At 44.1% G+C, this 12,809-nt stretch overlaps 1 protein-coding gene across 1 annotated transcript; it reads left to right on the top strand.

Moving 5' to 3' along the window:
* Positions 1 to 362: 362 nt before the first annotated feature.
* Positions 363 to 3,590, top strand: LOC104603517 (G-type lectin S-receptor-like serine/threonine-protein kinase LECRK4). Its single transcript, XM_010267571.2, has one exon. It carries the CDS (start codon positions 914 to 916, stop codon positions 3,341 to 3,343), a length of 2,430 nt encoding a protein of 809 aa, XP_010265873.1. The 5' UTR covers positions 363 to 913; the 3' UTR covers positions 3,344 to 3,590.
* The last annotated feature ends 9,219 nt before the right edge of the window (positions 3,591 to 12,809 follow it).

A 12,809-nucleotide genomic window follows, 5' to 3' on the forward strand; every position in this document is an offset into this window, starting at 1 on the left:
AAGAAGCGTGACACAGACTATCCCATCTTTTATTCCTACCCATGTTGTTCATCTCATGTAAATGAATACAGTGAATTACATTTCATCTTTTACCATTTTCAGGAAAATATTTAATTTAGGAACGATGATATGAGATGAGATGAGAAATGGCAATGGGCGGATTCAGGGTGGGGCACCTCTTCCCCGTCACCACCTCATAGCCAAAATCCTCTATCCCGTCTCTAGTGGCAGGATGGGTTGAAGGGAATGATGGGGAATCTCTAATTTCTTTTTTTTTTTTATCTAAAAATATATAAATTTCAAGTGCATTTTAAAAATAGAATTATGAAAATTTAGGAAATATTCAAAGGTATTTTGATATTAAACTTAAAAATATTTTAATATTTTACGATCATGTTTGAAAAATTATTTGCAAACCTCCTACACAAGACGTGGTAACTCTTGCCCAGAAATCAAATTTAACTACAAGCAAAAGAACTCAGGTAAATCTACAAAGGGGAGAGATGTATAATTGAGCTGCAAAAGATGGATCGCTCACGGATGGGATAGGTTCGTTTGAGTTGGCCCCCGACTGCCTACATTTCATTGAAGGAACGGTGACGTCCAATTGGAAGTTTAGACCTAAATTGTGACCAGACTGGGCATTAATGTTAGAAACTAGTACAACTAGTATGAAAAACCGAGCTTTACTCTACGTCTCTTAGGTCTTACCTACGAATTTCGACAAGAAACCAACGATTAATCAACAGGGTTTTTGTCTGTAGGCTTCTTCCTCGAAGTTTTACTCGACTACGGTACAGAAACCGAGAAGCGGTCAGTTGATTTGTCTCTCTCTCCAATCCAACTTCCAAGCTCCTCCCGTTATAAGCTTCCCATTTATTAATCGAGTAGCCTGTAGACTAGCTTGTACCAAATGGCGCTTCCAATGGATTCTGCAATTCTTCATATTGCAACCCTCTTACTGCTGCTGCTTCTTTTACCACATGATACCATAGCTCAAGCCTACAGTAACGTAACTTTGGGCAAATCTCTTACCGCCGGTGATGACAACACTTCTTGGCCTTCTCCTTCCGGAGACTTTGCATTCGGGTTTCGCCGGCTTGACAACACCGACCTCTTCTTGCTTGCTATCTGGTTCGACAAAATACCAGATAAAACCATAGCTTGGTATGCAAACGGAAATACCCCAGCCCCGAGAAGTTCAACCGTTCAGCTTACAAACGATGGCGTGTTGCAGCTAAGCGATCCTCGAGGCCAAGAAATATGGAAGTCTGACCCCATCAATGGCGCGGTGGCTTATGGTGCGATGCTGGACACCGGCAACTTCGTCCTTGTCGGCAGCACTGATAATAATTCTGATTACATATGGGAGACTTTCAAGCATCCCAGTGACACCCTCTTGCCGACACAGGTGCTGGAAGTGAACGGCGTTGTTTCTTCTCGACTAACGGAGACCAACTACTCGACGGGACGGTTCCAATTCCGGCAGCTCCAAGATGGAAATGCCGTGCTCAATACTGTCGGAATTCCAGGGACATTTGCATATGATGCTTACTTCGTCAGTAACACCTTCGAGGCTAACGCAAGTGAATCCGGCTATCGAGTGCTCTTTAATGAAACGGGGCACATTTACATCCTCAGAAGAAATGGGAGCATAAAGGGTCTAAATCTTAACGACTTCCCTCAGCGCAGGAACTATTATTACAGAGCAACGCTCGATTTTGATGGAGTTTTCGCACAGTACATTCACCCCAAGAACTCCAATGGCAGCCAGAACTGGTCCATGGTGTGGCACCTTCCTGGTAATATTTGTCTGGCCAGTCGGAGTAAATTGGGCAGCGGAACCTGTGGATTCAACAACATTTGCAATCTGACTGCAGAAAATAGGCCTACTTGTTACTGCCCACCTCAATATTCCAAAGAAGATCTAAGTAACATATTCAGCAGTTGTGTCCCAGATCATATACAGAGCTGCAACAGAGATGAACCGGGATATTCGGATGATGTTTATGGGTTTGAGGAGTTGGTTAATACAGATTGGCCCCAATCTGACTACGAACAGCTTCAACCTTATACCGAAGGTGAATGTCAAAGCAACTGCTTGGAAGATTGCCAGTGTGCAGCTGCAATTTTCCGAGATGAAACCTGCTGGAAGAAAAGGCTACCGCTTTCAAACGGAATGGCAAACAGCAGTGTAAATGTCAATGGAAAGGCTTTCCTCAAAGTGAGAGTAGACAGTCGTCCAGCAAAGAAAGATGAGAAAAGAAAGATTTTGATCGTCGTTCTGTCACTGCTTTTGGGTGGTTCTGTCTTTGTTAACTTCTTGTTCAGTGGTGGGATTTGCCTGTTTGTTTTCCTAGCTTATCATAAGAAACTGAAAAAGGCGAATAAAGTTAAATATGAAAGAAGTTCTGTAGGAGGAAAGCTCTGCTCTTTTACTTACAAAGATCTGGAAGAAGCTACAAATCAATTCAGGGAAGAGCTGGGCAGGGGAGCTTTTGCAATTGTTTACAAAGGGGTGCTCGAATTAGGTGCTAGGAAATTGGTTGCAGTAAAGAAGTTAGACAGAGTGGTTCAAGAACGAGAGAAGGAGTTCAGAACTGAATTGGGCGTCATCGGCCAGACCCATCACAAGAATCTAGTCCAATTGCTCGGATTCTGCGACGAGGGGCAGCATCGGCTTCTTGTGTATGAGTTCATGAGCAGCACCTTAGCAAGCTTCCTTTTCCAAGCTCCAAAGCCTGTGTGGAACCAGAGAATCCAGATAGCCTTTGGCATTGCAAGAGGGCTTCTGTACTTGCATGAAGAGTGCAGCACCCAGATCATCCATTGTGATGTGAAGCCTCAAAACATACTTCTGGATGATTGCTATACTGCAAAGATTGCAGATTTTGGGTTGGCAAAGCTTTTGATGACTGATCAGAGTAGAACTCAAACAGCCATTAGGGGAACTAAAGGGTATGTGGCACCAGAGTGGTTCAGGAGCATGCCAGTCACCTCGAAGGTGGATGTATATAGTTTTGGGGTCTTGTTGCTAGAGATCATCTGTTGTAGGAAGAACGTTCCAGTGGAAATTCTAGAGGACAACAATGGAGAAATCCTGACAGATTTGGCTTACGATTGCTATTGTCAAGGCAAACTAGATGATCTATTACAGAATGATATGGAGGCAATGAGTGACATAAGTACTTTAGACAGATTGCTAAGGGTGGCAATCTGGTGTATACAAGAAGAGCCATCAGTGAGACCCACCATGAGGAAGGTCACACAGATGCTAGAAGGAGTTGTTGAAGTTCCAGTGCCTCCATCCCCGTCTCCCTTTAACTCATTCCTTCAAAATTAAGGTAGTTCTCTGTTTCTGTGTCCAATGAGTCCTGTATTTTTTTTTTCACAAGTTGGATTTGTTTCTATACCAACTGTATGTTTTGTTTACTGTGGCAATTGAGTTATCAACTTTCTATCAAGTAAGTATAGCTTTTATCATTGTTAGGTTTCTGTTGACCCTTAATTAGGTTACAAGGCTTTTAATAGAAGACATTTATCATTGTTAGATTTCACCAACTATTATTATAATTCAGAAACAAAACACAGAAGGATTCCAGTACAGGGACATACAAGTTTTTCTTCTACAGAAAACAAATTTGTGCTACATATTAATTAGCAAGTATAACTTGACAATGAAGATAGTGAATAAACAAAACTTGGAACGAACTCCCTATCCCAAACTGAGGAAAGCTAGTGGTAAAAATCAAACTAGTGCAATTATTTGATTCTTGACTCCACACATGAAACCCTTGATAAAAAGGACATGAAGACAAAATTGGGCATATCTTCAGGGAAAACAAACAAAAATTAATGTAAATTTGTCGTGTTTGGGAAGGGCACAAATGCACTCTATATTTGTACTCTTCCATAAGGTGCAAAATCTTAAATACAGTATTTCTAAACCTTGTATTTATATATTTATATTTGCACTCTTCTCAAACTAAGGCAATCTGACATTCTCCCTCTCACACGAGTCATTGAGCAAGTGAGCAGGATAAAATCTTGGAAATGACTAAAGATATTTTATTTGAGAGATGCTGACATACAATATCTATGTACCACTTTACATTGACATGGGGTGTTGATGTGTTGGAACCTACCTGGTAAAGATATTTCTGGCAACAATTTTCATTTACTCCAGGTCTCAAGGGGCACTTAATGTCTTGTAAGATTGGTAGTGACATCCAGCTACCGATTCCAATTTGGACCACTAGAATCTTATTCAAGAAAAGAGGGGAAATCATCATCAATGTTGACATTGTCTTAGATTGTGTTTGGTTTGAAGGAGAAAGTAAGAAACGAAAGCCAAAAGTAAGAAAATTTTTTACAAATTTTATATATATTTTTCTTACTTTTCAAACATAGCCTTAATTGCTCGTGAACCGTAAATAAAGTCTACTGCTGAATTGTAGATCGTAATGTAGACTGAGATCCAATCCCACTTTTCCCAAGTTGAGCGGATGATAGAGTTGCCAATGTCCAATCAGTCGGTCAACCCATATGAATTGAGTCAATTAATAATTGCGTATTTTTTAAAAAGGTAAGATAAAATTATTTAAAATTAAAACATATAAATTTATACAAATCCGAATTTGTTTGTCACAAAGCTTGCCTCACACTAATCTCACAATGCTTTCAGTTGTGCATTGGTAATATCTCCCCAATTTGTATCTTATCTTTCATGGGATGATGTTTACAATACATACCCACCTTGTGTTGTGAGGTTGGTGTGAGGTGTATTTTGTGAGGATCAAATTCAAGCCCAATGTATATAAGTGGTCCAAGACTCAAATGCCAACACAAAAGAACAACGCAAAAGATGGGTTGTGCCCAAGCATAAGCAAGCAACTACCAAAAAATCAGGCCACCTTTAACATTAAACCTGAAACCCATTGATCAAGGGTGATTTGGCCTGACCTCATAACAGGGGGACACGTGGATATGACTTGGCTAACAGATGACAGCTCAGCATGACCAGCCCGCAGTATAGCAGTCTCGGGCTAAAGTGACATTGAGATAGGGTCACCCCGAAATAAGATCGCCACGGTACCAGATTGCGACATGAACACTTCGATCCCAAGGCACTTCAACACTCAGTCCAACTCGGGACTTAAAGACGTCAGCTCAGGGATACCAACGTGCCACTAAGGATCCCGAAAATCCCTCTGACGGTTCCCAGACTTCACGGGATCACACCGCGTAACAGCTAGCCTTATCTCCCCCGACCGATTTGGGCGGACTCGATAAGCCCTATCTGTTGGCAGCACTATCTCCCATTATCGTGAAAACGGATCTCATCGTGATAAGGATTCCGGAACTACTCCGCGAAACTCGCGAGGACTCTATTATATAAAGGCTCCACCCCCTAGGGGTGCAAGGTATGCGTGATTTCTTGCTCTCAAGCTCTCTCATTTTCAAGCAATTTTAGCTCGCTACTAGCCTACTAACTTAAGCATCGGAGCGACCTCGCCGGGTTAGCATCCCGGGGTTCTTTGATATCCTTGCAGGTTCAGTCCGTCGTCCGTCTGGAAGCCAAGTCACCTCCAGCTAGGAGCAGCCAGATCGCACTCAATCAATTGGTGTCGTCTGTGGGAAGAGCTACTAGAAGCCTCTTTCCACCAAAAATCTCAAACTCAGAATCAATGGCATCCTCTAGCAATGCCAGACAGAACGGAGAAATGAACGTCTCTGGGGGGCAACCTTAGATCCCGATTGTGTGCATTGGTCAGTTTACCATACCGCTCTCCGCGGGTGGGATCCCTACACTGACTATGCCTCAAGCAACTATGCCTGTGAACGCCCCACTTCCTCCTGTAATGGTGTGACTTTTGCTGAACCAACTTTGGTTCCCCTGGAGTCGGACAGAATCAGCTTGATGACCTAGTACATTGCGTGCGGGATATTCAATCCCAAATGCAATAGGTCCAGCAATTTCAGCATTACCAACAACAGGTTTTGCACCACATCTACCAGCAGCAGTTCCCACCCCTGCAGCAGAATCAACAGCTGGTTCCACCTCGGCATCCGGAAACACAGCAGAACAAGTCTCACCATCAGAACAATTGCCCTCCTCGTCGGGGAGAGACTTCCCAGATCAAAAATCCTCTCAGGAGCCAGGTTTCGTCCCGCGGCAGGAGGGAAAGGCAAGTTACTCCTCCCGCCTCGCAGCAAGTGAACTGGTCGGGAGATACTCAGCCCGCCAGAGCTACTTCAACTCGGCCCTCACAACTTGAAGGTTCGCTTGTAGGGAACCGGTTCGGGGTTCTGGCCGTGGACTCCAAACGAGGCTCCTCTGTCCACAGCAGCCAGCATCAGCAGTCCGAGCCACTCCATGCCAGGACATTGCCCGACAACTTTGAGGTCAGCAACATCAATGCAGAGCCAGTCAAGAAGCAACAAAGGAGGCATCCTAAGGCACGTTAAGCAATAGCTCCAAGCCAGATCATTGGACCCAGTCAGCTCGAGCAGCCTAAAGGTAAAGAGGAGGCGAGCTTGGAAGCCACGAAGATCGCTCCCCTCCTCTCCGTATCATCTCCTTTGTCCTCCGAGCTCTTGGCGACCCCGATGTCGAAGAACTTCAAAGTACCTCCGCTAGATAAGTATGACGAGTCATTCGACCCAAATGATCATGTAGACTCCTTCTAGTCCCAGATGCACCTAGCTGGGGCTGACAAATCTTGCATGTGCGTTGCCTTCTCTACGACCTTCAAAGGAGTAGATCGCACATGGTACAGGAACCTCGCGCCAGGGATGATCAAGAGTTGAGCACAGTTCGTGCAGATGTTCACCTCGCACTTCATCACCAACAAGAAGTGTCTGAGGTCGCAAGAAAGCCTCCTCAGCATAGTCCAGAGGGAAGGAGAGTCGATCCGAAGCTACATCAAACGCTTCAACGATGCCTGTTTGCAGATCCCCGACCTAGACCCCGCTGTAAGATTCACGGCAGCGAATAAGGGTATTACTCACAGGGAATTCAAGTTGCACGTAGTGGCAAACAAGCCCAAAGACATCACCGAATTCCTCAAGCTCGCCGATCAGTTCATCAGGACCGAAGAGGAGATGAACAAGAAGACTGAAGCCCCAACGGAGAAGAGAAAAAGGGAAGATGACAACCCAAACAACGGTGGTAGCAAAAGAAGAAAGAGCAAGTCCCTAACCAGGGAGGAAACAAGTTAGATCAACGTTCCTGAATTCCTCCGGTTGAAAAAACGAGCTACACGCCCCTCAACGCGAAGCGGGGAGAAATCCTCATGGCAATCAAGGATGCCTCTTATGTGAAGTGGCCACCTCAATTGAGGGGAGATCCCGCCACTAGGAACAGAAATGTTTATTGTCGTTTTCATAAAGATCACGGTCATAGCACCGAGAATTGTAGAAATCTCCGCGATGAGATAGAAGAACTCATCCGTCACGGATATTTAAAAACTTTTGTACAAAAAGAAAACAAAAACCAAACAGATCAGTAGGTGGAGAAAATGAGAAATGCTCCTGAGTCCAGCAGCAGACAGAGTGAGCAGTCGCAGAGACAGTTGTTAGAAGAGAGACTGATTCGCGGAGTAATCAATATGATTACTGGCAGGTCCATCGTCGTAGGTTGCACCTCAACAACGGGGAAAGCCTCAGTTCATGAACTAGAACGTGAGGAGCATAATCCACCAAAGCGACCTAGGCTCGAAGATCAAATATTCTTTATGGAGGATGATGCATGCGGGGTTCAGTATCCCCATGACGATGCCCTGGTCATAAAGATGAGGATCAACGACTTCGAGGTAAGCGCGTCCTGGTCGATTCAAGCAGTTTAGCTGACATCTTGTTCAATGACGCATTCGACAAGCTCTAGCTCCAGGACGGCGATCTCAAGCCGACAGGTACACCCTTAGTGGGCTTTAGCGGAGAAGAGGTCAGACTGCTAGGTCGAGTCTCAGTACTCGTAGAGGTCGGCACGTGGCCCAACATTGCAAGATTTGAACATACATTCCTGGTGGTCGCGACTCCCTCCCCGTACAACGACATAGTAGGTTGGCCTATTACCCACGCACTACGCGTAGGGGTTTCCACCTACTACCTGGCCATGAAGTTCCCTACGGATTACGGAGTAGGAGTAGTGCGAGGCAACCAACTTGAGTCTTGCAAGTGCTATGTCGCCGCTCTCAAGGGGAAGGCCAAGCTAGTGGATGATGTCGAGTTCGAGCGACCTGTAGAGTATCCTAAGGAATGAGCTACGCCAACTGAAGAGACGGTCCATATCTCGGCCTCTAAAGAAGATCCAACCAGAACTCTCTAGATCGGCACCTCAATCGAGGAACCACTCCGTTCTCAGCTGGTATATTTTTTACTTAAAAATTTAGACATATTTGCATGGTCCATAGTAGAGATGCCCGGAATAGATCCTAGTATTATAACTCACAAATTGAATACTAATCCTTTAGTCAAGGCAGTTAGACAAAAAAACGCAACCTCGCCCCGAAGCGCTGGAGGATAGTCGACGAGGAGGTCGGAAAAGCTCTTTGCAGCCGATTTCATCAGAGAGGTCCATTACCCGAGCTGGGTGGCTAACCCAGTTCTGGTAAAAAAGGCCAACGGTAAATGGCGCATGTGCGTCGATTATACCGACCTAAATCGAGTTTGCCCAAAGGATTGTTTCCCACTCCTTAAGATCGATCGTCTACTGGACGTGACCTCAGGGCACGAATTGCTGAGTTTCCTGGACACGTACTTAGGAAACAACCAGATCTGGATGGACCCTGTCGACGAGGAAAATACGGCATTCATAACCGAAGTAGGATTGTACTGTTACAAGGTCATGCCCTTTGCGCCAAAAAATGCCGGGGCGACCTTCCAAAAACTTGTAAACAGACTATTTGAGCCGTTGATCGGCAATAAGCTTGAGTGCTATGTAGACAATATGGTCGTTAAGACTCAGTTTTCAAACTGTTTAATAAATGATTTGTAGTGTGTTTTTTAAATTTTGCGCAAGTATAATATGAAATTAAACCTTAACAAGTGTGTCTTCAGTGTCACATCGGGTAAATTCCTGGGTTACATAGCCAACCGGCGTGGCATCGAAGTCAACCCTAAAAAAATAAAGGCGATCCTAGATATGAGGCCACCTCGTAAATTAAAGGAGGTTCAGAGACTGAACGGTCGTATAGCCGCTCTGAGCCGCTTCATGTCCAAGTCGGCAGATCGCTACCTTCCTTTTTTCAAGGCAATTAAGAAAAGTAAAGATTTTGAGTGGACCGAAGAATGCCAGCTCACCTTCGATGAGCTGAAAAAATACCTAGCTAGCATCCCAGTTCTGACCCGACCATGAGGGAGATGTTTTAAAGTTGTACCTCTCCACGAGTGATGAGGTAGTCAGCTCGCTACTGATAAAGGAAGTAGGTCGGGTCCAACGGCCTATCTATTATATCAGAAAAGTTTTGTAGGACGCCAAAACAAGGTACCCAGAGATCGAGCAACTGGCGTACGCATTGGTCATAGCAGCTCGGAAACTTCGTCTGTATTTCCAAGCCCATACCGTCATCATCCTCACCAACGAACCTCTAAGGAAAATCTTACTCAAGCCCGAGGTATCTGGCAGACTAATGAAGTGGGCCATCGAACTCAGCGAGTACGACTTCCGGTACGAGCCTCGGACGGCGATTAAGGCCCAAGCCTTGGCCGATTTTGTCGCAGAATGTACCTTTAGCACCGCAGTCCTTGAATTGATTGAGCTCGAGCACAGAGAGGAAGCTTCAACCAGTGCAGCACCAATCCCGGTTAGAGCAAGGCCAACCTGGGACGAGGAGCCCTGGATCCTCCACGTAGACGGCTCATCTAATCAGCAAGGAAGTGGGGCCGGCATTATTCTGTACGGTCCAAGCAGAGTGAAGCTGGAGTATGCACTTTGGTTCGAGTTTGAAGCATCTAATAACAAAGCGAAGTACGAAGCACTGATAGCCAAGCTCACTCTAGCAAACGAAGTACAAGCAAAACACCTCGTCATATGCAGTGATTCCCAGCTCGTGGTCAACCAAGTCACCGGCAATTATGAAGCTCGCGACCCCACCATGGCTGCTTATCTAGCCAAGGCCAGGGAAGTTCTATGCATCTTCCAGTCATATTTCATCAAGCAGATTCAAACGTCCAAGAACACTAAGGCCGATGCCTTGTCCCGGTTGGCCAGCACAAGCAGCAACACCATGAGGACCGTGTATATAGAGAACCTACCTCAACCCAGCATTCTCGGGGGGGCAGAAGAGGTCACTCCTGTTGCACAAGCAGAGCCGAGCTGGATTGACCCACTTGCAAACTACCTACTGCATGGGACCCTCCCTGTAAACCGCAATGCGGCCAGAAGGGTAGAGCGTCAAGCAACCAAGTACGTCATGATAGACGGATGGTTGTACCGGAGATCCTTAACGCTCCCTACTTGTGCTGCTTGCGACCCTCAAAGATCGAGCTCGTTCTCCGCGACACTCATGAAGGCCTATGTGGCAGACACTTGGGGGGTAGGGCTCTCGCCCAGAAAGCACTGCCACAGGAATACTACTGGCCCACATTGAAGGCAGACACACTCAAGCTTGTCAAGAAGTGCGATAAATGCCAAAGGCACGCCAACATCCACCACCGACCTGCTGCCTACCTGAAGTATCTCACCAGCCCATGGACCTTCGCACAGTGGGGAATCGACATTCTTGGCCGATTCCCGCCAGCGACAGGACAGAAGAGATTCCTGGTGGTAGCAGTGGATTATTTCACAAATTGGGTGGAGGCGGAACCCCTAGCAACAATCATAGCCCGAAGCATACAAAACTTCTTTTGGAGAAATATAGTATGCCGCTTTGGACTACCTCGGGTGCTGTGGGACGTTTTGGGGGGCTGATTTAATCTCCTCATAGAGGAACAAAAATATAAGTGGAGTTTAAATAGGTATTGTAGAGATCTTCAAGGCATAGGGGGGGGGGGGGGGCATGGCCCCCCTCCGCCTTTGTTAGAGAATGAAAACCTATTCAGGGAATTCACCTAACGGCCTAAACTTTTAGATTGAATGGTTCTTTGAGGCTTGAGAGACCATATTCTCGATCATACGAGAAGATGTGTCTCCCTTTACTTGACCAAGTCCGGATCTACTTCTTACAGAGCACTTCTTACATCGACCTCACATATGATCACAGGAAAGGAAGGTTTGGCTGAACGCAATGTCTCCATCGGGCTTTTTCAGAGATGAATGTGGACAAAGGAAAGTTACCTGTAACATTTCTGAATTCAATTTGATGGGCCTTCCAAACTCTTTAGACCCAATTAATAATTGGATTGGGATCGATTCTTATCGTTTCAAATCAATAAATACCCATAAAGGTTTTCTTGTTTCTACTATTCTTTTTATATTTTATTTTTAAAAGGGTAACTTTGATGGATTTATATATGATAACTTTGATTAAAAATACTTATCTTGTCATCGTGCAAACAGTTTCCTGGTTACTGTATTATTAAAACGAAGTTCAATGTTGGTATTAAAATGAACCCCGATAGGGCTAAAACTTTCCACCCAATACGTACGCGGAATAGGAATCTCCAAAGTTACCCTACCCTTTTCCTGGTCATTTTAACATATAAATTTATTTTTTATTTTTATTTTTAAATCTACTTAGACCTATATGCTATTATATATAAAGACACACATTTTTAACCAGAGAGGGTTTGAGGCTTGAGTTGGGGCGGAACAGGTCGGAGCCCCAGTAGGAATAGGTCAATTTGCCATATTAGAGCATTCGATTTATTCGATTAAAAGTTAAATCAAATTGAAATATAGAAAAAGTGAAATTTTATTCAATTTTTTATTAAAATCAAATTTTAATAATATATATATATATATATATATATATATATATATATATATATAACAAAGTTCGATTAGCTAAGTTTTTTTCAATTAATCAAATTTTTTATTCTAAAAACTGAAACCAAAAATTTTGATTTGACTTTTCGGTTTTAAGTGAACAATGCTAACTTTAATCAGAGAGAGATGAATCGAATGAGGTATGCAATCACCTTACTTATAGACACATAACAAGCCTTGTACTAATGCTTGGACTCCTTTTTTTTTTCAGACTGATATTGAAATTGAACCTGATTAGTGGAATACTTAAGGATAGCAAAATGCTGATTTGGACAATTTTACAGGTAGCCTTTTATGGTAGGCCATTTATTACGGGTGCAACTTTTTCAGGTTAGGATTGGGATTTTGTCAAAATTTTAATAGGCCCAACCTGAAACCTGAGCCCAAAATAGTGTAAACTGTTAAGTCGGGCCAACCCGACTTGCACCCCTACCATTTATGCTTCAATCACATATTGATGGACATCCTCGCAGCCCCTTGTAGTTGTGATTAAGTATGAAAATGTTTCCAATGCACGGCTGCAAAAGGGTGTGAGAACAATTTTGTGAAGACTAAATCTGGTCTCGTTTTTTATTGTCATGGTCTTGGGTTCGAATCCAACCGTCCAAGAACACAGACAATCCGGACTAGCTTCAACACTATTGGTGAATGTCTAGTTCAACAAGACTCCTACGTGGAGTCTACTCCTCGAAAAAGATAGATCTCTAGAGGTTCACTAGAATAAGACTCTGTGGCAGGTTTGAAGATTGACAATAACTTATCACTAGAATAAGACTCTATATAGAATAATCGGTCCACCGGAAAGGTTCTACTATGAGGACCCAGTAAAAATGGGCTTTATCAATTTCCAAAAGAGAATATAACAGCTTTTTTGGGAGAA

This window comes from Nelumbo nucifera, chromosome 2, assembly GCF_055504915.1.
Source record: "Nelumbo nucifera cultivar China Antique chromosome 2, China Antique-T2T, whole genome shotgun sequence".
NCBI lineage: Eukaryota > Viridiplantae > Streptophyta > Magnoliopsida > Proteales > Nelumbonaceae > Nelumbo > Nelumbo nucifera.

Coding starts and splice junctions, on each gene's coding strand:
- LOC104603517 (XM_010267571.2), top strand. CDS start 914: ATGGCGCTTCCAATGGATTCTGCAATTCTTCATATTGCAACCCTCTTA.